Genomic DNA, 27,220 nt, shown 5'->3' on the forward strand with positions numbered 1-27,220 from the left:
GCCAGTCATGCATCTCGCTGGACTCATCGTGTTTCCACTCCTTGTTGACAGTTGCTTTTATTTATTTATTTAGTTGTCCTATCTGTTCTTTCTCCGCCTAGTATGTATGTATGTATGCTGTCCTCTCAACTCCAACAATGTGGCGCCACATTCAGCTTCAAGTCTGACAGTCTCATCTCCCCTCAGGGCAGACGAGCTAAACTGTAGTGGGCGGTGAGGCTGGCCTATTTAATGATTTCCTTGGTAATGGAAGTGCATATGAAAACAATATAAGTTAAGTGTGAAGGAGTGGTCATCTTGGTTTTGTTTTTAGTGTTTTCAAATTTGAGCCACCTACACACAGTAGCTGGACCTTAGATGTCTAACATCTCCAAATCTCATGGTATCAATTGTTGTAAAAATCTAACAAATGTTTCAGAAATTATTCTTGGTTGTACACAGAATAAACCAGATTCAGAAAGCCACTCCATGTCACCGTGATGCCAGCGATAGGCCGAGGCCGTAAAGATGGCTGTAATGGGGAGTCATAGCTTGTACTTAATGGGGTCTCACTCCTTAGTCTGAGAGAGAGTAACCAGATGGGTGCTTGACAGGTTCGCAAAAAACATGTAAGTGATTTTATTACGGATTGTCAATGTCAAAGGTACATCTATTTGTTCCTCAGAGATAAAACATGTAGACATGAACTACTTCATCTTCTATTTCTGACAAAGTCTGATATTGGTTTCTTTATTAGAGTGTTACAAATATTACAAACTCACACGGCACTGAAATTAAACACTGCATGATGTTCACATGTTGGCCAGCGTTACCTGGGTATTCATTTACTGATAAGAGAAGCATCAATAAATCTTTTGATTTTTGATGGCGTTCGGCAGGATATATCAGGCCTTTGCTTACTCTGGCCTTAGGGTGACCAATGTTAGTTTTAGTCTTGTGAAATGTAATATAAGATATGCATTGCATTTGAATAATTGCTGGCTTCATTAGACATAAGGGCAGTCGGGTGAGAGTCCCCCGTCAGACGCCGAAAGCATGTGAGGAGGATGCAGAGAGAGTCGGACCTCCCTGCTGTTATCCATTGCTTGAGCTTTATATTTGGCAAACTTGGATTTTTGAAAACCTCAAAAAGATATTACAGTAGTATTTTCTTCTTTTCTTAGACTATGAACATTAGTATTTTCGGCTTTAGACGTTGCAGTGATTTTCAACCCACACTTTAATCTCAAGACATGTCTGAAAACAAAAGAAAGGGGCACTGCAAAAGCTGTTGCTTGTACAAAAAATGTATAAAAAAAGACTGATTACTTTCTCCACTTATAAAAAGCTTAATCAGTCTGATATCTGAATGCAACCACAAGAGGGCAACATTATTATATTCCCTCACCATCTCCACTGCTTATAAATTGGATATTTTAATAAATGGAGCAGCATAAATTACCAGCAAACAGGTGCTGAGATTAGGGGCTAAGTTAAATCTTTTGGCATATCTGGGTTGATTCTGTACTTGTGCCAAGAAAAATGAGTTTTCAGCCGATGAGAAGACTTCTCATTGCACCCCATTCAGCACCAGTACGTGATGAAATCTGATTAAAGAGGCTCCTTGAGGAAGCGAGACAGTCACATATACGGGTTTTTGTACAGTATACATAGAGAGGAGAAGTACTGTTCTTTCCCCCAACATCGATGTTTACCAACGAAACCTTTCATGATGTTCACATTTCATGTAAATATGGAGCGTTTGAATATTCAGTGCGGCACAAATTCCAGCCTGGAGAGTGTGTGAATACATCAAACTGGATGAATTGCATTTGAATCGTGGATAGCGTTGTCATGTTATTCAATCGATCCTGTCAGTTGTAAAAACCTGTCAGTTCTGAAAGCAAATTTGGTCGACGGCAAAGAAAACACCACTCTGCCTCTTATATAAAAAAAAGAACTCTGATAATCAACCCATTGCCTAGCAACAGAGGGTTCCATAGCAACTGTGCAGCATTTTCCCTACAGTGTTGCAAGAGAAGCATGATGATTTATCCAGTCGAGTCTGTGTTTGCTTTTATTTTCAATGGCCACTGCCCTCAGCAGTGTAAGCCCTTTTTACCAAGAAATTAACAAATTGAACAACATGTTACGTCGAAAATTCTCCCCCTGCATTTAATACAGTGGCCTCGTCAATTATTTCCATCGCGGCATTTCCATCAACCAACGCACTTGCATTGAATGCAGAAAAGGTTTACAAAGCCAAAGAGGGTCTTTGTTCGGCATCGACAGTGATCAACTAGAGAAGATCTCAAATACAATGACACCCTAAAATTCAACACAGTGTTTATGAATGTATTTAATTAAATTCCATTACTGCAGCCTACATTAATAAGGGATTTCTGATCATGATACGCTTGGCTGTGATGAGCTTATCGTAGGTTTGGACGCCTAGAATATTCCAATTGAGCTCCTGTGTACATGTGAAAAGTTTGAGATATGGGTATGGGAATGTAAACCCTTACAAATATCCTTAAAGATAGTGGGCAATTAAAAAGATGCAGAGTACTTGTGTTGCGCGCTGCTGTATTTAATTTGCAATTCAAAAATCTTCAAAAATACAAATTACAGCTCGGTAAGGTATACAAAGTCTTTAAACTCTTATTTTTTTGAGAATAATGAAGAAGAATGTTTTCGCATATATTTATTTAATACTCAACCTTCCATTTTCTACATGCTCGCATTGCGAGGATCTGGAGCCTATATCCCAGCATGCACTGGCCACGGTGAGCACACTCTGGACAGGTCACCGGTCTATCACAGGGCTAACACGCATATAGACTGACGAACACGTTCCCACCTTCGGGCAATTTAATTCAGAGTTTCCAGTTGACCTAACCTGCATGTCTTTGGACTGTGGGAGGAAACTGGAGCAGCCGGAGGAAACCCACTCGGACATGGAGCGAGCATGTAAACTCCACATAGAAAGATCACAGTCTCCAACAGATTGGTAGATTGGAACCCAGGGCCTTCTTGCTGTGAGGCCACGGCACTAACCGCTGAGCCACCATGTGGTCTTAATAAATATTCAAAACATTTATAAGTCGTCTAACTGTCTCCACTCCACAGTGCTCCCTCCCGGTAGCCATTTCAAAAATAAAATGCTTGATTACTGAGTGGCAGTACAGAAGGTAAAACATAATACCTCCACTGTCATTTGTTTGCAATAGGAAACACTGTGTGTGAATCTATTTCTCAGTGTTACACTACGGAGAATTTACATGCATGCAATAACATGGATGTAGTCTATAACATGCTGCCCTGCTTTTTTTTTAATGGGGCAAGTTTCTGTACATGTTATTGTATATGAGTACAATATGAAGTGGTTCAATAGACCTCAATGTGTTTACGGAGAAACACCTGCATGTTGATTTTGAACGCAAAAGCTTGACTGGGTAAAATATAAAAAAGAAGATCATTCTATAAATATAAGGGTTTTGTTGTTTTTGAATTATATCTGCAGTAAAAAGGTTAATGTGGAAATGGTACACTTGATATTTCAGCATTTTTAGTAGCGTCCCCAGTGGGATTTGATCTAAGCCGAGCTGCTCAGTTTTATTGCCCAACAGGCCAGCAGGAGACCAACTGACTTGACACGGCGATTCATTCTGCAGCTCTGCTTAATGTTTTTTTTCTTCTTGAAGCCTAATTAATCGTGTCATATATTTCCAACTTCAGTCATGTAACCTGGACTGTTTCTATTTCCATCGATTCTATTATTATATGAAATCACAAGTTGAAATCCTTCAAATTTTCTTCAAAGTGATTATGTTTCTTTTTAATTTATCTGTGAGCCAATACAACTATTGCCCTCCCCATGCTTTCAGCACTGTTGATCGCACATTTAACATGATATCACATGCATGTAACACAGAATTATATATATATTTAATTATATTTATTACTTTGACTATTTACAAATGTATATTTCATTCTGTATTATTATTTTTTAACAGGTTTTAACACGGCTCTCCCTTAAAAAACGGAATCTCAATCTCGATGGGACTTTCCAAATCACATAAAGGTTACATGCAATGCAGCCATTATCTGAGGATAATACATTTCTATCACTAACGCTGTTGAACAGCAGCTCTAAATATACAGCACACTGTTATGGCAACTACTGTATGGATGGAGAAACCGGCGAGGTAAGATTAGTGATAGCTGGTGAATAACGGGAAATCATTAAAGCGGCTCTGGCTCGACGAGTGAAAGAGGACAGAGGAGAAGGAAAAAGAAAATGATGAGGTAAAACAGGAGAGCAGAGGCAGTACATCACAGGAAGCCAGAGAGACAGGGGATAAGTAAAGGTGGCCTCATCTTATCGTCCTATCCTGTCACAAACCTCCAACCTGATATATGAAACCTACTTTGATTCCACACTAAGATTCTGCTGCATATGAACAATGCTTCCTACTTACATACACAGATTTTGTCAGTGAATTATGAAACACTGCGCATACTACCGGCTGCCTTTCTAACTCATAAATTACAATCCCATGAGGAACATTATTAAAGTACTCCAAAGGGATGAAGAGTGAATTCCAAGAGAAGGTTTAGTTTAATTACATTTCATTGAGTACATTGTACATTAGTCAGGCAAATACGATAGTGTTTAAAAGTATAAAATACATATTTTGTGTAATTAAATCGCGTGAGCTGTTAAATAATTTGTCAATTTTGTGAAAATATCTAAACAGGGAAGTAAGTCAAAAATGCATGCTCACTCTCTTGTGAGACGTCTTTACTGGAGACAGCAAAGGGAAATCAATTTGACATAACACTAGAATACCTCAAAATTATGCTTCACACCGTCAAAAGATGTGCAGAGCTGGATTTGACGGCCATGTGCTGCACAAACAAAGCACGGTATGTACAGTGCAAGATCGTGTGATGTCATGCTTCTGTTTTAAACTCAAATTTAAATGAAAAAGAAGACCCTGGAAGGTTAGTTTCTTTATGAATAAATGAAAGAAATATGTCGAAGCCCAATGTGGGCATTTGAGGACAAAGTGTGCTCGTAGCAGGATTTATCCTGAAGCCAATTGGAAACTTATTGGCTAAAGAAGTGTATGATTCATTTATGGTCCAACTTCTAATTCATTTATTTATAGACCTGATTTATTCAGCAGGTCACACATTGGCAGTTTTAATCAATGCCTTTGTTTTCCATGTCCCTTTATGATTTTGAAGTGAACATTTTGAAGTATGACCAAGTGGGAAAGGTAACGTTTTTTAGGCATTTGCGCTTTTTTCTCTGAAGAAACGGCCTCTGTCTCCTTCAAAGCTAATCTCCCGAGTAACCCCTACATGTGCAGTAAATCCCAGTTGCCTCAGTGGCAGGCCGTGTAATGGTAAGTCCTGCCGAAGGTGCCTGTGTAATTACATTAACCTGTGGTAATTATGTGTAGATCCTCCTCAACGATCATGGCTAATGTGTCTCAAGAGACTAGATTTGTGATTTAATTATTTATTAATATATTAATTTGTGGCCATTACATCAACTCTGGTGTGCGTGCAAGTGAAAAGGGGATAATGTTTTCGGCTGCCATTTTGAAAAACACGTTTTTATTACTGCCGATTTTTTTTTCTCCAAGCTGCAATGACAACTACAGTGACCAAAGAGCGTGTTTAAAAAGGCAACCACAGACCATAAAACGTGAAATACTGGAGCACTCTGGCAGCTGAGGGGTTAAAGCAGAGATGATGAATCGCAAAGTCCTTGGTTCACGTCTGACCCGAGACCTTTGCATGTCATCCCCTATATATTACCCCTCATCTCTTCAATGCCATGACAATAAAAAGTTCAGTATTAAACTGGATTCTGGGTGTTCCCATCATATATATGTAGTCCTGCCATCAAGAAATGGCCTCAATGAAAACTATAAATGACAAACAGCTACAAAATGAATATTACTAACTTGACTAGTGCGGGATGTAAGAGAGTTATGAAAATGTTGAATCAGAGAAACTCGTGTGTCACATAATAGTACTTATATTTTACCCATATGAATCTGACTAATAATCTTTGCTCCTCCCGCACCGCCATCTAAAGTTTAGAGTTCATTTATCTGCAGATGAAATGATGGCACACCAAAGGAACAGAGAAAGTCACATTGTGCAGGTGAGATAAAAAAAGAAATACAAAAAAAACCTTCTCACCTCAAACAAAACAAAGAAAAAACAACGTGACAAACAAAAGTCAACAGAGCTGGATAACAGGCTCTAAATGACAGACTCAAAAACAAGGAAAAAATTGTATATCAAAAACAAACCACATAAATGTAAAGTGAGGACACCGAGATAAGATACTCACAGAGACCAAATGGGAAAAAGTGGGATCAGAAGGAGAAGTGATATTGTGTGCTGCTGTGTGCTCAAAGACTGAGGGAAGTAGAGAAGGTGTGCAAGGTGACGGGAGGAAGACGTTCAGCTCATCGGCCGTTGAGTCGTACGTATATATTCCAACTGTAGAGGCATGTGACCTCAGAGGCTAAATGGACGGATCTATCCAGATGCTTTTAATGGAGACCAGACAGCATAAATTATAAACTAAATGAGCACTTTGCAGGTAGTAAATGACAGCAGTGCAGAAGACAGTGGACTACGCTGTACATGTATGACGTGCACAGCAGCTACACTGTGAAAAGGACAGAATGTCCAAACTTTATATAGATATGTAGAGACCATCAATTGGGCCTTGTGATTATGAACCAAATCAGCAGAAAAAGGTCCTGTCACAAGAACACACATTTAAGTATTAGCAAGTGTTTGCGTCGCGGTCGTTGACTGAAACTTAATTAAATTCAACAAGATCAGCCACAGTGCACCCGCGACGTCAAATCGCCCACCAGACCAAACCAGTCTTGAATAATGGATCATCTGTTGAAAGCATGCACTTTAAAAACAGTGCCAAAAAACAGCCAGCAGCTGGAGTTATGTACTTCTCATGATAACGACGCTCAATATTTGGAGCTACGGCTTTATTCTAAGTGAATGCGCGTGATTGGAACGCAGCTGTGGTTGCAGGGATCATATCCCGCAAAAAAATTGCTGTTTCAGTGGCGTGAGGTAGTTACGACGGGCCCCAGTGCACACTGGGTAGGGAGCGCACACATAGGCACGCACACACAGACACCATTTGGCGTATACATATTTTACCACAATGTGTTTTCACAGTCGGATGAGTTCCTGAGGCTAAAGTAGAGAGGTCAAACAGAAAGCTATAAGCTAACGCATATCGTATCATCTCATGATCAAATACAGACTTTACATTGGACAATATCAACATGCACATTACTCAGCAATCAGCATTGCATATCTGTATGACAAAAATGCAAAAGAAGTTCATTAATTTAATATTTTTGTTCTAGTATATTTATAGTTTTGGTTGTTTATGTAGAATAAGCATATCATTTTGTTATAAATTACTACTGACTAAAAAATAAAAACCATGAGTTTGTCTTTTCGATGGCATGTATAGCAAATGGAACCATTTTTAGTTTAACTGAATTCTTCTCTAAACACAGGCGTGTTTTCAAGGGCCTGATGCTATGTGAGCCTCAAGAAGGATCTATACAAAATCTATATGCCAGCACCTCAGTGTCTCAATACATTACCTTAAGTACTACAGCGTGGATGAATTTTGGCAGCGACTGTGGAACCGCCTGGACCTGCATATCACTTCTTCCTGCATTGACACTGAGGTTCACCACTGCTCAAAATTGACGATGCATAACAGTTGCATGTAAGTGACAAAACACAAAATGGTGTTGAGGTTATTTTCTATATCAGAGCACCTCAGAGTGCATTATCATGATTATACCAAGGTCTACGCAGCACAAAGCAGAACGTTCTGTTGCTATGGTTACCTGCAGTTGGAATCTGAATGGTGACCAATGTGTTGACTAGAACTACCGCTTGTTTGGGGCGTCCTGAATGTTCTAGGCCCTTAAAGCGCCAGTGATTCTGTACTGTAAGTATCACAGAGAGAAACAGAATATTTGAGCGCTGTACGGCTCGCAGAGGCATATAAATCAAATCCTTTGCATTTAAATGGACAGATACAAAGTGGGCGGGCTGAGAATGTAGCGCCTGTGGCTCCACACACACACACCTCCCTTGTCGCTTGAAGTTGCAGCTTAATTGACGAATAGATGTTGTGATATTATTGGTTGAAAGTAGTTGGTATCAGCTTACTTAGGCACACATGATATTTTGTTTTACGAAATAAATATTTTTTTAATGTTTAATGTTTTGCATATATTGTTAAACAGGTCCACAATATGACCAGGGACAAAGGGTTAAAAATGCTTTTGTTTGTATTTCATCTCGAGTTGAAATGAATACGTCGGAGACTGGGAACAAACCAATCAGAAAACAAAATGTTTCTGTCTATTTTAGACATGACACTGCAACTGGATTAAACTCACAGATGAACCACAAACTGTTCTTAATATGCAAAATGGTCTAGTATATGCTGAGCAATCGCATACCCATGAGAGAGTGGTACAAAGTCAAAGAATATATGGTTGTGTAGATAGATGCTAGTATAGTAGTGAACACAGTAGCCAAACATCAGAGAGGATGCAACTACAAAGGCCTCTTATTATCAAGATCTCTGACCTTAAGCATATTTGTGAAGCGTAATATCTAGCTTTTATGTTTTTTTATGTTTCGCTTATATTGTTGACTTCAACATCTACACCCTCTCATCTTGTTTTTCCCCCTCCAGCTCTGCATGATGCACAACTCATATTTATGTGGAAACCCGTTTCATACGGCCGGCTGTTGGAGTACAATAATGAGGTGAGCTTTTAAGCGTGCATCCTGGTAGTGAGGGTGACAGCATCTATCTCCAGATGCTGTAAATGCCATTTCTTTCCCTGTTTATCTATGTGAAACAATTGGATAGTAGCATCTTGCCCTTGGCCAGCCTGTCCCGGGCCTGTCAAGGACACACCTCCCATCAATCACTGTTGGTTCAAAAAGTGTGTCCTTGGGGACCTTAAGAGGAGAGTGGGAAGGGGGGGGGGGGAGTAAAAAAGCCCAGCATGCAGGATGCCTCCCCAAAGTCTGACCTAAGGTTTTTGTACTTTGCAGTCCACTGCGATACATCCCGGTGCAATTCTATCAGCATTTTTCTCCTTCATTTCAAAGTTGCTGAAAACAACACTTTGAATGGGAAGATGAAGTATGTCCTTTCTCCTGCATGCTATATCTCCTCCCCCCTTGCTCCCCTCTGTCTGCCTACATACACACCTCATTTAATTCAAATAGAAAATCTAAGTGAAGGGAAAAGTGCCCAGCTTGAGCATTTTTCCTGTGTTTCCTGTGAAATAAATCATGGGGCGTTCTTTCTTCATCAGGATAGACCACTTGTTCATGCCCCAGCATCCATCCTGGGATTCTGACAACACACTGCTGTTTTGCGCTGAATAGGCATTCCTTTGAGACTGAGTTACGACGGCCGGCCGGTGCTTTCCGCCTGTATGCAAAGCGGCCCACCATCGGACATGTGGCAGCACACAGACTAAGAGATCGTCCTCAGTATTGCAAAAGCATCCACTGGTCTTGAAAGAACTGCTGCCATACATCACTTAATGACTGCGGCCGCCAAAATGCAGATTGCAGCTGATGTCCTGCACGCATCAATCAGCGGTCATGTTCACAGCGGGTAAAAATACCGTGTGGGAAGGGGTTTTGTAAATGGCTGCACACATACACTATGTGAAGAGCATTTAGTCTGTTATCTCAAAGGACACAACACAGAGCCTTTAAGATCAATTGCACTTACATTACATACAGTAGAGTACATTAGAAGCTGCACATAAAGTGCTGCAGCTCTTGCTTTTCTCATACGTCCGGGGTCTCTCTTTCATATTCGGTCAATTAAGTGTCTATTCTACTCACCAGTCTCACTGCAACTGATCTGCAGTTTCATGGCTACATTTACTGCGTTTCCATTACAAACAAGATCAAGCTGCAGCTGGGGCTCATTTGGGTCAATGGGAAATGAGATCAGTAAAACCCAGGCTGCGTACGGCAGATGGGGACAGGTGACCACGCTTTGATGACACGGCTGCAGGATGAACTGGCACCGAGCTGCATCGGAGTGGTGAAATGAATGGCGCCTATATGGCCGGGGATCAGGTGCTTACAGGTATGGCTGCAAGCTGCCGTACAAAAAGTCAGGCTCTCACATCCCTGTACGCCTGGCACCTTTTGATGTTTTTTCATGGTTGAGATGGTGAAACTGCAAAACATGCGCTAATGCTCCTTCAGTTGGAACCATTAATGGCTCATGTCAAATTCTTCGTGGGTACATTGTGATACATACTCAGTTCAGTCATAATGGAGCCTTGAGAGACAGATGTACTGTTGCTGCTGCAGCTATGAATGTGACTTTCAACGTACTGTACATTAGAGGTTAGAACATACTGTATGAGAGCACATGAGCTGAGGTTACCAATACATGCTGTCCACATACACAATAATATGCAGTGTACACGTACAGTTTGTGCAGAACCAAACTAAAGCAACGCGGCTTTAAAAACACTCAAATTCAAAATCAAAGACAATGACATCATGCAACATCTCATATTTTGCACAGTTGATCAAACAAAAGGAACCTAATCAGTTTATCCTGGTGGTTAAGTGATCACATGTTCTAATTTGATCACTTCTGCAAAAATGAAATGTATTTTGACAATAACAACATTGAACTTGTATTTCTTTTATTGGCTACATACAGGGTAACATTACTGTACCTACAATGTAATTCAATAGCTCAGAAACATTTAGAAAACTCCATTTTGTTATTGTGTTATTGCAACTCCGCGGTATTTTTAAGGCTGTATTTTATGATGTCATAGGTTCAAATGTTTTTTTCCATTTAGGGTGATGCCGATATCTCATGTCTTGATCTACAGTGCATTCTACTAGCATTACATTCACAGTGCTTCGGACTTTGTGAGTATGTTGATATTGAACGCTCACACAAGGCTTCATGTGTGACAATTAAGTCAGTTTTACCTAAAAGATACCCAAGTAAACCTTCAGTAACACATACTGCGCAGGAACATTTTGCATCTCCACATGCACCTCTGCAAGCCTTTTATTTGAAGTAATCCAAAATAATCGCAAAACCGATTTCCACTTTTGAGCAGTCACAAGGATTTCTAAAATCTGCAGGGCTATCTACAACAAATGACAACACTCCATAAATCACCCCAGTACGGCACCTTCTGTTAGACATTTACAGGCTCTCCAGTTTCTTTGTCATCCTGTTTATGCACATCAACAGTATGCTCGGCGAAATTCATTTTCTCTCTGCTGCACAACTGACAGAATACCATTTAATACACACTAAGCCAGTATCACTGTTTATTACGCCAGACAAGGACAAAGTAAGGAGGGAGAGTAACTTAGGAAAGCAACAGAGAACCGTATTTGTGCTGATAATCTAAATTATTTTCCATGTTCAGTATAGTAAGGAGAGAAAGACAATGTAAATGCTGACATAATCAACAACCATTGTCAAAAAAAAGCTGAATAGCATGAAATACATTACATACAGTACAAATACGATTTTGAGGGCAATCATGACTGCTATACAACATTATTCATAATTGTTTTTGATGATTTTGCCAACCTTTGCCGTCCACTATCATCTACCTTAAATAGAAGCAATGGAAGTTAAATCATCAACACATTGCATCATAGTCCAAGTTGAATCAATGTGTCTCTTTAGTTGCAGTTAATGTGTTGACGCTGACTTGCCAGCAAGCGGATTACATAGTTAGTCATTAAAAACCTAACCAACCAGCTCACTTTTTGTTTGTCTTTTCTATACAAAGAAGAGGAGAAGATAAATGTGTATTTTAATCAGTTAATAAAGAGATTTTTCCCCCCTGTATAATTTTGCATGTTGTGCGACCTGCATTTTTCTGTAATCACATCAAAGACCGGGGTACGTGCCACACATTGATCAGGTAGAGGAGAAATGTTTTCAGCGTAGCACCTCCCACTTAATGATAAGGATGAATTAATAATGATAATTTAATTGAAATACAAAATTCAGATGGTGTACTCTTGACAGAAAGAATATTGATGTTTTTAATTGTATATATTTGGTTCTGCGTACATCAATGTACTATTCAATGACTTAAGTCCACTCTGGTATTGTACCGCTCAGCATACATCGGGTTGGTCATTTCAAAATGCATTCTCTCTATGACTACGAGCTCATCCCAAAGTCACCATCTCAAAAGTGCTTGCTTCAGATCCCCCCGTGGACATTTGTCAACTATATTTAGTGGAGAGGGGGCTTTCAAGTTCACTGAATTCTCTTTGTGATCAGCACTTGTTTTTGAACACAAATTTTGCCATGCCTGTTACCGTATATATCCAGTCTAATTGTCTTAAACTTGATCCTACCCCAGCAGAATTTAACTATACATAAAATGCTGTAGTGCCCAGTGTAAATATAGATTTGAACAAAGTCAGTTCTTTGTAGTCCAGCAATGTTGTGCACTTAGCGCAGCAGGAAGAATGGCATGTTCATGGCACTGGTGATATGTCACCCTTCATGCTTTGTTAATGGTGGAAGCTGAGATCATAAAACCCATCCCTGTGATGATGACAGCTTGATTTAAAATATGTCCTCCAGAAGGACGATTGTGTGACAGAGGTGAGGGTTGAGCTGGCTCCTGTTACCTCCTCCAACTGACTGGATGTCACATTTGTTATTTTTTTAAATATTGAGATCAATAGAATCTGAAAAAGTCTGCCCACTGGTGACCCATTACTCAACATGATTCCAGTTCCTTGTGCAAATCAATAATAACGACAGAAGCGACATCAGATCAGCCCGTCAAACCCCACTCGGCACTGTCCATGACCCCTGAGTGCAAAAGTGCACGCACAAAGTAATAACCTCTTACTAGATAACATGCGGACACAGATGAAGACACACACATGACCACACACCAAGTAACCTACTTAAATGGCACAAACAAACTATCTGGTGATTGGCATTTGCTTCATGGCCATAGGCTGTATTTCTCAATTCTGGAAAGCTGGACTGAAAGCTGATACTACTCGGTGGAACAACAAGCATTTCAGGAGCCTTTTCATGCAGTAATGAGCAGAGAAGACGATCGCTGCGTACATTTAGATAGAATATATGTACAACTTTTGTCTGGAGAACAACTTGAAACGTCATGTTACAGGTAACAATATTGTTAACCACGATTACAATGCTCAGCATACAGAGAAGCAGCATAACTGTCTTCATCACTATCGAAAAGAAACAGTCAAAACATACATTTTGTTGCTGTTGTTGCTGATATATTAAAAAAAAAATTGGAATAATTGTCTACTTCAAGACAACACCATATTTGTAAACGCAATGAAAGACTGGTTAATAATTAAATGGGCCTCTTATGAAACTGATTTAGCTGGGTCATGTATTTCATTACTCTACTTAATAAATTTATTCAGTTGCATTTTATTGGACGTTTATGAAAACCACTTCATCATAGAGCATACCATCCAACCATACCAGAGAAGCCGTGCCTCGAGTTTCAGAGGGTTTGACTATTTCAAGGTGGGCAGTGTTGTCCAGGAGGGGCCGTAGTTCTGTTGTAGTCTATAGATGTAGAGACATGCACGGTCTCAAGCACTCTTGAATGCCTACGTGTTTGTGTGTGTTTAAAAAGTGAGATTTTTTTTATAGATAGGCAATTATTGTCGATGTTGCAATGAATTTGTGTATTTATGTGATTATCATGATTAATCGCATATTTGTCAGCATACATTGCTATATGATACAGTAGGCCTTCATTTTGGCAAATGGCCAAGCGGATGTGAGACAGAACTGTAGGATAATACATCTCTGCACATTTCTTAATGAGCAACAAAAAGCCCAATTTAAATGCATATACATGTAGATAATGAATAACTTGAAAAAAAAGGCGAGGTTTGGACAGCAATAAATTCAGATTCAGATTCAGATTAAACTTTATTGTCATTGCACATAGTACAAGTACTATGACAACGAAATGGAGTTTGCATCTGTCCAGAGTGCAAAAGAGAAGCAGTTAAGGTGCAGCGCAATGTCTTGGATAATATAATGAAGACAGTATAAATATATATATATATATATATATATATATATATATATATATATATATATATATATACAATATATCCATATATATACATACACATATACGTATATACATATATATACACACATATATATATATATATATATATATATACATACATACACACATGTATATACATGTATGTATATATATATATATATATATATATATATATATATATATATATATATATATATATATATATATATATATATATACATACACACACATATACACACACACATATGGATGGGGGAGTGTGTGCATCGCTTTGTCTTCCTGAAGTCCATGATGAGCTCTTTGGTCTTTTTGATGTTGAGGGTCAGGTTGTTGTTGGCGCACCACGCCGCCAGGTGCCGGACCTCCTCCCTGTAGGCCGACTTATTGTTGTTGTTGATGAGGCCCACCACCATTGTGTCGTCTGCAAACTTGATGATGGTATTGGAACCATGTACAGGCGTGCAGTCATAGGTGAACAGGGAGTAGAGGAGAGGACTCAGCACACCTGACGCACCTGGCGCACCTGTGGAACGCCAGTGTTCAGGGTGAGGGTCGAGGAGGTGCGATTGCCTAACCTAACATACTAGGGTCTGTTGGTTAGGAAATCCAGTATCCAGCTGCAGAGGGAGGTGTCGATGCCAAGCTCACCTAGTTTAGTGTTCAGTTTGGAGGGGATGATGGTGTTAAATGCTGAACTGAAATCGAAATAAATAAATCAAATGCTCTGACAAAAGCAAGAAACTTAATCTGGTATCTGTGGCTGTTTAAGGACTTATTATAAGCCCATCCAACCATTTAGCCCAAATTAAATCATTGGACTCTTATTGGTCTTATTTTACATTTATTATGATACGTTTATGTTCATTATGATAATTTTGGGGAGAGTGGCTTGAAAGGACTGGTTGCCAACTTGCCAACTTTCTCTCTAGATTAATAGACTTTTGGACTTGCTACTTTCATTGGAAGAGAGTTGGCAACACTGGGCATGGTTTTCGTTTGGATACTTTTTCAATCTAGCAGACCCTTGCTAGTTTAGTTTATCAAAACCCTAGTTTTAAATTGCTTCCCAAAAATACCATGAAAGATGCTAAATCAAACTATAAGGATATTATCCTTTTATCCTATTATTCAAAAACTTCCCACAAAAATAAAAAATGATCCTAATAATAAATAGCTTGACTAAATGCAAAACCTTACATAGCTTATGCATTTGTGCTAGAGTAGAAAATTGATTTCTTAGTAATTCACATCTTACGTAAAAAAAATGATCTTAATAATAAATAGCTTGACTAAATGCAAAACCTTACATAGCTTATGCATTTGTGCTAGAGTAGAAAATTGATTTCTTAGTAATTCACATCTTACGTAAAAGAGCACATTAGTTGCATTTGGGCGATACTCATTAGAATCCCTATGGCAGCTGTAGTTGGGGATAAACAGGAAGGCAATCCAGGCACTTTCAACATCTGAGAACATCGAGGAAGGTATCATTTAAATGCCTTTATTATAGTGACTAAATCATTGAAAGAGCCAACATGTTCTGTCCACTGTAGGTCTTTGCCAGGGCATTTAACAAACCACTGCTTTAGTTCACTCCTTTCAGCTGGGTAAACTAGAAAAGCAAAGCAAACTGTAAATCTTGTAGAATGTCCCTGAGCATGCTGAAAGATCGAGCAAAAAGAAAACGGTCGCTGAGCTGTACACACGGGACTAACTAGCAGCCATAAAAGCACAAATACCTTAAAAACAAGACATGTTTAACTTAACAGGAGGATGTTTACAAGTGAGAGCTTTGCAACAACCCCAGTGTCACAGGAGACCTTATAGGTGCAGGAGGCTCACGGCAATCAGGGGCCGATGGTGTAAAAGATCCTGTTCGTTATTGTGAGAAGGTTCTACCCTTTAAGTCTGAACTGTCTGCCATTCTCTGGTCTCCTGGCAACAACACTGATGGTACCAGGTGCACTGGTGCAAACAGCGTCTTGTGACTGGTGCCGCCACTAGAAGTTTTGGAAAACAGACACTATCATCGTAAGATATGTCACAAATGAAGATGGTTTCAGTGCAAAGACACTCCTGTCTGCCATCTTGACATAAATGAGACAGGGCCCCTCTGGGTTTGGATAGCTCAAAGCAACTTTTAGCTCGTGGCTATCCTTGGCATGAGACGGTGCAAGACAATCCTGTCCTTGTCCCTCTTAATCTCCCAAAGCCCTCCTTTACTGTCTGAACTGATTGCTCTGCTAAACCATGTGGGGCCCGGACTGCAAACCCTTTGTTGTGGTGAGGCCATGAATTTACTTTCAATGAGCCTCCACAATTCCAATCCAGATATTTGATCAGAAATCTAAGGCGTGTAAGGAGATGGTTGAACCATTCGTTGATTGCCTTTGTTCTCTACCTCCTTGTCAATATCGGGCCACCCGACAGACCATTGGCAGAGGAACCCAAATGATCCTCATGTATCTCCTTCACAGGGAGGTACAACCGTTTTGGTCCTCCCAAAGGTTGCATCTGTTTTGAGCCAATATAGGACATGTATGAGAGGATCAGGTCATCTATACAGTGTTTAAACTGCTGCTGGAAAATGGTGGGGCTGGATGCCATTAACACAAAACCAAGGGAGGGTAACCATGTACCATGTGCCAACAGTCTGATTACTTTTGCAGGTGATTTTATCGGTGGGTTCTTTCTCAATATTTGTGATGGATATTAATCAGGACAGGCATTCTTTGGTTGGTCGGAAAATAAACAGACCGTTGGCTCTCCGTGGCAAATGTTTGGCCTCTTCTACCCAAATCCTTGTGCTTTTAATATTGGGCTTATGTTCATGTTTTATTTTAGGACTGATACAATGGGTGCCATCCACTTGGGAACTTGCAATGGCCCAATAAACCCCAGTCTGTACAAATGCTCCAACTCTTTCTATACTTTTCCCTTTTCATGGCATAAAGCACATGCTGGACTTGGAACAGTATAGGGTGGGCTCTCGATCGATGTGCTCCCTCCCTTTGAAACCCTCGAGGGTGCCCAGTTCCTTCTTAAGAACATCACAGTATCTTTGGATATAGTGCTAGGCTTGATTTCTTTTTTTTGCCATGTCAGTCAGATCTCTCTGAGCCAATCATGATGACTGATGATACCTCAGATCAGTCTCAAATGTAGCAACCTCGAAGATTTAAATCTAACATGTTTTGCAATCATTACGGTCCTTGATCGAAGATCGAAAATCGCTTTCTTAAAAGTAAGGGAACGTTTCCAACAGACGGTTCTGTACCGCTAACCCTTCAGAGCAGCCTGTGGTACAACTCTGCCACAATATAGATGTCAAACTGGCCTTAGTTATTGAAATGGCTGTGAACTTTGAAACTGGCCAACCAAGGCTTTAGATCACGGTGGTTCTAAGACCAGTTCCTCATGTGGGATATCGCACACATAGAAGAATAGAGTTTTCTTCGATTTTACACGCATTTGCTAGGTAAAGCTAGCGTACAAGAGACATTTGGGTGTGAGAAAGTATAACTACAGTAGAATAAGTGCTCATCCTTATTTCATTAGGGTTGAATATTAAATATGAGATAAACAGCACTGAGATAGCAAGCATTTATGGTGTCACTTTCCATAATATCTATAATACATTATAAAAACACTTACTCTTACTCTGACCCCATAAAGCATTTTATAATGACTTATATGGTCAAGTATCATAATACTTGCTGGTCACTCACTGTAATTTAATTTTCAAGGATAATAGTGTTTTAAAATTCCCATTACTGGAATACTTTATAATCTTTTTATAATGTATTATAATCACTGTTATGACATGCCTGATTTCCTTACTAGTACCCAATGCCAACTTAGAGTAACTTATAATCACATTACAAAGACAAAGGCAGAGTGTGATACAAACACATGTGACAGTCCTCCTTACAAAGCACATATTTCAATTCCAATATTGGATTAAGCAGTAATAATAATATGCTAGTATGAATCAATTTGATGTTACGCTCTTAAACGTGTACCAAAAAAATTTAAAAGATTGTTCAATCCTCAAAAAATTATACTTTCTTTCTTTTGGGTATGCAATGCTCTGCTGAATATAAATGTAAGTAATTAAACATCCAGGTTACATGGGGATTCTGGTCTATGATTCAGCTTCATGTTAAGAAGTTACATCCAAGGGCTATAATCCAAACAAGTAGATACCAATACGATACAGACACCATTTGCAACAGATGCATCAGTCAGGGGAAAGTCACAAGGACAAGTTTTTTTTCTGCAAATTAAATAAAATGAATAACTATAATTACAAAAGAAAAATACAATTATCTGATCCTGAATTATGGCCAAGCTCTTTCTGACCATATTTTACCAGCGATATTTTGTTATTTCAAATATGGGTGTTGGCCAGGCTGTTAGGAGCCACAGTCCAGTGTTTGTCCAGCGTTGTGCCAAATTAAGACCCTCCCTGTTGAATCTGGAGAGCTGAAGGTCGTCAGCAGTGTGTGTCACGATAGAAGTAGCTGACTGATGTTGGAAATATCAAGACATGATGGACTACAGCTCCCCTGGCCTGAGGGCAAAGCACAGTTACTCTCTGCTTGGGATACTTACTCTCTAAAACTTGCTCTACCCACTCCAACGCATTCACAGGCTGCGAGACCATAGTGTGCAGCAGCCAACAAATACTTCAGAAACCAACATCGAAGTAGAAATGTTTGTGGAAATCACTTTTAAGTCAAGCTGTCTCTAAAAATGTGTAAAACCTGCTGATAAAGAAGTATAATACAAACAACCTGAACACTTCCATTTTCTCTTTCTTGCATTTTTCTGAACTCAGTTATTGTCAGCGATACAAAGTGGTGTTGTTGTCGTTAATCCATTAGTTGTCTGTTTGATATAAAATGTAAGTAACCAAAGAATTGCACATAGGTGAAATAATACAATATTGAGAAATATTTTCAGATGTGTACACAGACATATACTGTACATATACCTCTTTTATCCAATCTTCTGATCATAATAAATGCATAGTTTCATAATTCATTGTGGATAAGATGTGCATTTTGACTTATGTGTAGGTTTTATAAACAAAAGGTTATTTTTTTATTTTTTTTTAACTGTTTTTAGTCAGATTTATCACCAAAATTGCGATTCAGACTTTTAACACTTCTTGGTCACATTTCATAATTTTGTCTGCTTTGACTTGTAGAACTGTGAGTGACACCACTGTTGCTGAGGAAGACAAGAATGTCTTTAAAGTCATTTAGATTAGTTATAATTGCCGCCAACCGTCATGAAGGCGCTCCTTGAAATGCCTTTAGTGTGGCTGAGTAAGGTGTGAATATGTTATAGAAGCAACTGCATGATAGCTCCCCAACTGAAATTGGCTGCAAATTGAAAATGTCTTGAATTTGAAATGTTCATAACTGTTGATTCAACTGTTTGACACAGTTGTAAATGAGACATGTCTTTGCTCTCATTTCCTTCCACCGAATCTATGTGACAACTTTGAAATGGCAGCACTCCAAAACACAGAACGAAGACATAACCTCAATGATAACATATTTTTTACAATGGTTAACATCAGGATAACGCATTTTGGCACATACGTCTTCATCAGAGCATCTGCTTTTTGGCAGAGCATCCAACCAGAGGAAGGTTATATGAGGCGGTGCACCTGCTATATGCTTTTCACTGCTTGCTCTCATTCTCATCAAGTGTGATGTGGTCGCATGACTGACAAGCTGCTGCCACAAGCCTATTTAAAGATACTGGGGAATAGTATATATTTAATCGATGTAAATTAGATTCAATCTGTTAAATATAATAATAATAATAAGAGGCCAAATTCCGTCAAGACATTTTTAATCGATGTACTTTTAAATTTGAAAATGTTTGTTAAAATGTTTTTTTAGCTTCACAGAAAAAGCCAACCTGCCAGAGTGAATTAAATATGTTAAGTTCTTGAGGCAATGAACATCATTGTGCATCATGTGATCATTATATGATTTGTTTAATGCAGTATTGCTTTTTTACACATAGCAAAAAAAATGCTTAATGCATAGCGTAGCATATTCAGATATTTTGCAGGTGAGTGATGTAACATTGTCTCTAGCTACCATTCATTAAAAAAAAAGTTTAATAAGTTAAATGTCACGTCTGTTATTTATGAATACGATTTTAAGTAATTGTAACTAAACAAGGGTCTATCATCAATTTTGAAAGCAGGTTTTTTTCAGATTGTTGACATTTTTCCATATAGGATAGATGTTTTTGTCTATGAAACACGAGAGCTAGAGCAAATTCAAGCGTCGACAGACTCTCATTAAATTAACATCACACTCCGTTAACGTGCCCTGGAAGTAAAAAGCCCTTTTTTTTGTTTTTAAAGTAGCAATAAGCTTTTCTGCACACAACGTTTTGGATCACGTGTACAGCAGAAGCCAAAAAAGCTGGTGCTGAAATGATTAGATACAATCATATACTGTATTCAATTAGAGCCATCAGTGTGGCTGTCAGTCAGCGTTGAGTTATGACGTCTTCAGTGAGTTGCCTTGCACAGACCAGGGCCCAGCTGCCAATATCAGAACCATGAAACAGGAAGCGTCATCTTTATATTAATCCTACGTCGGTAGAAGTGCCAAACTAAATTTGCGAAAATACATTTTCTGGAAACCTTTAATTTAAGATTTAAGTAGCCCATTGTGGTCATACATCATTAGCCATTAGGCTAGTATGCTGTAAAAAGACAAACTTTTTTTTATATTGCTTAACATCTATTGTGGCTCAATCATTTCAGCAAAAACAATCAGCCCGAATGACATACACTAATGAGTCGTTCCCCCACGCCTTCAAATTCTCAAAAATAATTCATTATCCATTATTCTAAAGTGTGGATGTAAAAAGATGCACAATTTCTAATAAAAGTTAATGGGGCAAAAGTGCTTTCCCTGATTTGCAGATCAAATGCTGAGAAACACCGCCATGTGTTACAAAGACGACAACAAATACTGAAAATCACAAAATCACAAAAGTATCAAAAATCAATATGTTCACCATCCCTGGTCGTAACAAAAAAATACAGTGTTTGACTGCTCTTCTCCATGTGTGCTCCAGGAGCAGCCATCTTCGATATGCGAATAGATGCATAGTAATGACGCGGTAGAAGTCACATCAAAGCCGTCTCCTATATTTTGCCACAGGCCCACTCTTCGACAGATTTCCGAGGGATGACTCGTGAGCAGCATTGTGTACACAACCTGACGTGCACACACCCTCGATAGCAGAGACCCCAAAAAGGACGGAGCCGCAACACCTACCTCCAAAATCGGGCCTTAAACGGATGTCATATCCCTTCAGCAACTTGTCCACGGTGGCCTTGGCCACAGACATTCCGGTGCTTCCATTGGAAGAGCTGAGGGAAAAAACCACAAGTGTAAGAGCCATTTTAAGTAGTGAGAGAAAACTGAAAACTGATACTTTTGTCATAGATATTGTTGTTTCTCTCCAGCACACCAACTGTACGATAAATGATGACTGCACCCGCTCTCTGTTCTCAACATTAATGCCATGAACGCCACATTGGAAGAGGAAGAAGCCCTTACGCCAACGTGGTGAGGATTTGACAAAAGGGAATGAGGACATAGGATGCATTAAACAACATCTACCACAAACAATCATCCACAAATCCCTTTTTCCTCAAAAGTGAGCATTATTTTTTGTCATATTTCATCTATTTCAACCTCAATTTTAGTCGACTTCAGTTGTAATCTTTCACTCTGGGCTTTAACCACATTCACAGAAGAATACACATTCACCATGCAAATATTTTTAGCTAGGAAATGTCTTTTTTTGTGGGGGGGCTTGTTAGAGTTAATTATCAGACAAATAAATGTAAGCATGCTGACGGTAGTGTTGTCATGGGGAATGTTAAAAAATGTCCCCCCTTGCAGCCCCACCTCCAGTGTATTCATCTAATCCGTTTAAGGGCTGCGATGTAATACACCTGTCAAGCATTGTATTGATGTGGGCCCTTCAAAAAAGTGGCATTAAAAGTAACAATGTTAAAGTTGTCGCCTTTTTTCCGCTCAAGTAACAAGTAGGTGGCCATGCAAGTCTTATTGGTGAGCCGTGTATTTAAACACAGCCTCCCTCCGTGCTGTCAGAGGCACAGGCTCCGTGGGTCTGAGCCTGGACTGGAGACAGACGATCCCCAGGAGGAACGCACTAGTCTGACTGACACTTATAACATTGGTGCCATGACCTGCATCACCTGACCGAGATCGGCTCTCCAGCTGAGGTTCCTTGTTACGGGGAGGGTGTGGAATGAGCGTGTGTGTGTGGAGGAGGGAGTGTGGGTTAACATTGCTCCCCTGATAGGAGCACCAGCCCTCGGCTCAGTCAGGGAAGCTCTGTTCAATTAGCTCATAGGTAGTGCAGCTGTTCATCAAGCTGGCCGGTTACAGGACTTGTGCGTTTGACACCTGAGAGCATCATTCTGAGAAGACTATCAATGACACCTGAAACACATGCAAGATCACGCCCCTTTCTTTTTAAATGCCCGGTTATTGCAATAGGATCAGAATGTGCACGCAAAAAAAAGAAGAAAAAGTGCGACCCAGTTCTCTCTGAGCACCTGAATCTCACAAGTGACCTGCAGCCCTGGAAAAGGAGTGGGCCACGAGGGATATGTATCAGTGCCTTTAACAACACAACAATAAAGGGGTTGATCTGGATATTGGGGACTGTGATGATGTTCTTTAAAGGCCTGTGCAGTAATTCATACTGTAGGCTAAACGAGACAAGCCCGTATGTATTGAAACGTTAAATCGGACACCCTGACTCCAGTCTTCAAAACAACAGATGAGGGAGTATTTTTTTGGGGTGGTCATTCATTTGGTTAGGGTCGATACAATGCAACCACGTTGATTATAGGATTCACGTTGTTAGAGATGCATACAACAAGTATGCTTTCGGACAGTGTTGCCACAGCACTGGAGACATACATCTGGCTGCTTTTACCCTGGAGTAATCAATCGATTGTCAGCTGATTGATCCCATCAACTAATCATTGGCCAGCATATATAGTGTAGCCTATGAGGGCTGTCACTTTAGAGGCATCATCATACTGAGAGTCGCCCTTTGCAGCACACACATGTATATCTCCCCATTTTGATATCGGGAGTGGGTTACGTTTCACAATAGGCTTGATACCGCGTGCACGCGCATGTTTTTACGCTCGCGCGCGCCACAGCACCGTCTAATAGAGCATATATCGGCAGTAATGCCCCTAATAAGTAGGCCGTTTATGCGATTTGCCACATCTCAGCCTGTTATTGACCGGCAATCACGTCTGTTAGTGTGAATGGGGATTTTTATTTTTTTATTATTTTATTCCAAGCGACGTTTTCTTACCTTTGAACAAAGCAGAAGAAGAAGGACAAAGCCGCCAGAGCAGAGCAAATTCCACATAATTTATCTTCTTGACGACCCAACATCTCCACAAATCCTTAGATATAGTTTCTATAATCCAACCAGTCCAGTGGTCCTCCAGGAAATTCACAAAGTAAAAAAGGGCAATTAAAAAAAAAAATTGCCTTTTAAAAATGCCGAAGAAACTAACCTACATCTACGCATGCGATGTGTTCATTGTAATATGCTTCTTGGGTTGTTGCTTTTCTTTCTTTCTTTTTTAAATCTCGTAATTGGCCCCCGCTGTTTTCCCCGGCTATGGAAATCCGTGCAGGTCACAGAGCCCCTCGACCAACACCAGAAGATCAGACATCTTGCTCAAAAAACAGCATACACAATACTTTTGAAAGTGATGACAAGTACTCTTCCCCTTAAAAAAACAAACACTGGCATGAATGACTGAGCAGCAGCCTCTTGATGATCAAATCGGTGGATGAAATTTCCCAGTCCAAATCTGCAGAAGAGGCATGGTTCCAGCGATGCTCCGGCGCCAGACTATTCCACAACGTGATGTTGTTAAAAGATATTTGTTTGAGCTGGAAAGGCTGGTCGGCTCAAGGGGAGCGGTGGGTTTAAAAAAAAGAAAAATGAAATCTTCATTCCCTTTTTTTTTTTTTCTCCCCCCCCCCACCCCCCCGTTGCCGCTGCTGCTGATGATGTAGATCAGCGCAAAGTCACTGAGGGGAAAATGCACATTGAAAAAGCACTGGGTAATATCTGATGCAGACGTCAGAGCGGGCTATATCACTCCTCTGGTGAAAAAAAAAAAACACAACAAATTAGACGCCGAGAAATAGGGATGGCCCCGTTATACGACGATGCGTGGACCACCGGGTCGGATCCCATGTCAAAGACAGCGTACCTATTTCAACAAAAAAAAGTCCACCTGCGTCCGCTGTCCAACGCTGAATGGCGTTTCAACACGTTAGTGTGGGTCCGCGCCGCGTCTCCTCCAAAACACTGAGCAAACCACAGACATGCAACAGTCCGAAGAGACTGCCAAGGATAGATCGTCTCCTTTCGGTTGTCTTTTTGAGTTCTTAGTTGAAATTAAAATGATGTCCTAGCCTACTGAAGGGGGGGAGAGGGTGGTGGTGATGGTGGGTTTGAGGGTGGGGGTGGGTGGGTGGGTGGGGGACACCTAAGGTGAATTCCTTAGCGACAGTGTGTCCATGCGCTGAATCGCGTCTGTCTCTTCTCTCCGAGCCCCATTAGGATGCTGCGAGTGTGTGCCGGTGCGTTTTCGTGCATTTCTTCCACTTTGCCACAATTCTTTTTTTGTGTGTGGAACACGCGTACAGAGAGACACGCACGCACGGATACGCACCCATACACACAAAAAGTACGCGCAATATATATATATATATATATATATATATATATATATATATATATATATATATATATAGAGAGAGAGAGAGAGAGAGAGAGAGAGAGAGAGAGAGAGAGAGAGAGAGAGATTGTTTAAGTGTATCTATTTCTATTCATTTAATTCCTCATGTGAACCCATGCAGGACTCGCGCCTGTGTATTTGAAGCATGCATGCACGTCCTTACTGGGAACTGCTAACGCGCACGCCACAATTGACGAATCCCACGAGCTTGTGTTTTATAGGAGGAGGTTTTCTTCAGGGATCTCTGTGCTGTCCAGTTGCTAAGCAACCCAGCCAGCACTGATGCAGTTGTGGTGATTCGAGGCTCTGCGCAAAGGCTCATTTAAAGGAGTAGACCCGATGTTGTCACCACCGGGGTGTCAGTGGGACAAAAGCTGACAGCAACTGATGTGCTATGGAGCCATTTCTGTTATGATAGGGTGGGGGACGCCATTTAGCCGACAATAATACATGTAAAATACATGTGGCTGTTTGGGATATCACACTCACACTACACATTTGCTTCATCATCATTGTCCTATGCTCCTCATCATCACCATCACTGTCAGGGCCACTGTGATGAATCAATCAGTCCAGGGCTTGTTGATGTTTTTGAAGCATGCTAATACTCAACAGGTATTTGTTGCTTTTGACTATTCTCTGCTGTCTGCAGGTGATGGCACAGCACCTTTGACAAGTGGCAAAGAAGGATTTATTTTTCCTGCTAATGGACTATAATGTTTTTTTTAAATGACTTATTGGGTGCCAATGTAAAATAAATTAAAAATTTAAAAAGCCTCAAATAATTATATATTTGTATTTTGGCTTTTTCAGTGCTCGGGCGTCGGAGGAGGCATGGCCTTTGAACATGACTATACTCAATCCCTCAATCATAAGTCTGACATCATGTGGACATTTTCAAAAAGAAATGGCATTGCAATTACATACAGTGCATCAAACGGGCAACACCCATGACTGACCGTGACCTGGCACCCAAGGGTGAGCAATTAACATAACATGATCTGCAAGACACACACACTGGCTTTCAGAGTTCACGGCCTACTTGTTGCATCACATGAGTGAAGAGGCTTGCCTCCAAGCTTTCACAGCTTGATTGGGAAGTTACATTTGTGAAGGTTTCACATACTTTATGTACTTATATGAGGCAAAACCTTGACGTTTTTACGAAACCTCACTAAGTTGTTTTCCTGCCTGAACCATAACCTTAAATTGTTTCTGTCACGTAATGTAGTTACTTACATCAACATACCACCATAGATGTGAGATGTGGGTGAAAGCATTGGGAAAAGTTGTCTAGTGGACTTTGAGTTAAGTCAGTTAAGTTCTTCAAGACTATTTATCCAGAATAGTTTGTGTGCGATCTTAATAATATGTGTTGACTGATGTGCTTTTCATTTCTTGAGGTGCTTTTCACTTTAGTCTTCGGGGAGAGCGACGTGTAAATGTCTGATGTTTCAGTGTCTTCAACCACTTAGGAAATCATTTGAAGCAGTCATAGAAACTTTAAAATCTGCAATACTGAACTTATAACTGAAAAAAAAAAAACAGAAAAGGGGGATCTATTATTTTTCTTCCTTTTTGCTAATAGGAGGGTGATCTGAATTTTTTGGGAGAGCAAGGGAGGGTCTTTATATTTTCCGAGCTCTTGATTTATATTTCATGTTATCCTTTTCTCATGGGATTTACTCTAAAAACTAAATAATTAACGTCAAAATAATCCTTTTCTCAACAGATTATAAAGGTGAATTTTCGACCGATATTCCGACCGATATTCAGTTGCATTAGATGTGGATCTTGAGGGTTTTTGAACATTATCCTTCTCAATAGTGAGCCAAAAGGGCTGCAGCTGCGATGGTCGCGGATGCTAAAACTCGGGCATGGGAGGAGTTCGGGGAGGCCATGGAGAAGGACTTTCGGTTGGCCTCAAGGAAGTTCTGGCAAACCATCCGACGGCTCAGGAAGGGAAAGCAGGGCCTACCCCAGGCTGTTCTCAGCGGGGGGGGGGGGAACTGCTGACCCGTTATGGGGACATCATCGGGCGGTGGAAAGAGCACTTTGAGGAACTCCTAAACCCGGCTAACATGTCCCCCGGAGAGGGGGCAGCGCCGGAAGTCTTTGGGGTGGTTTCTCCCATATCCCTGGC

At 40.2% G+C, this 27,220-nt stretch overlaps 1 protein-coding gene across 1 annotated transcript in view; it reads right to left on the reverse strand.

The window, feature by feature from the left end:
• The window catches only part of gabrb4 (gamma-aminobutyric acid type A receptor subunit beta4), a gene marked incomplete at both ends in the record, with an annotated part of 47,034 nt that extends 23,324 nt beyond the window's left edge, over positions 1-23,710 (reverse strand). The window contains 2 exons of the mRNA XM_079214498.1: positions 21,533-21,627; positions 23,628-23,710. Coding sequence (XP_079070624.1) covers positions 21,533-21,627; positions 23,628-23,710 — 178 coding nt within the window. The remainder of the gene's footprint in view (positions 1-21,532; positions 21,628-23,627) is intronic.
• Positions 23,711-27,220: the final 3,510 nt, after the last annotated feature.

This window comes from Taurulus bubalis (assembly GCF_910589615.1).
Source record: "Taurulus bubalis genome assembly, chromosome: 2".
NCBI lineage: Eukaryota > Metazoa > Chordata > Actinopteri > Perciformes > Cottidae > Taurulus > Taurulus bubalis.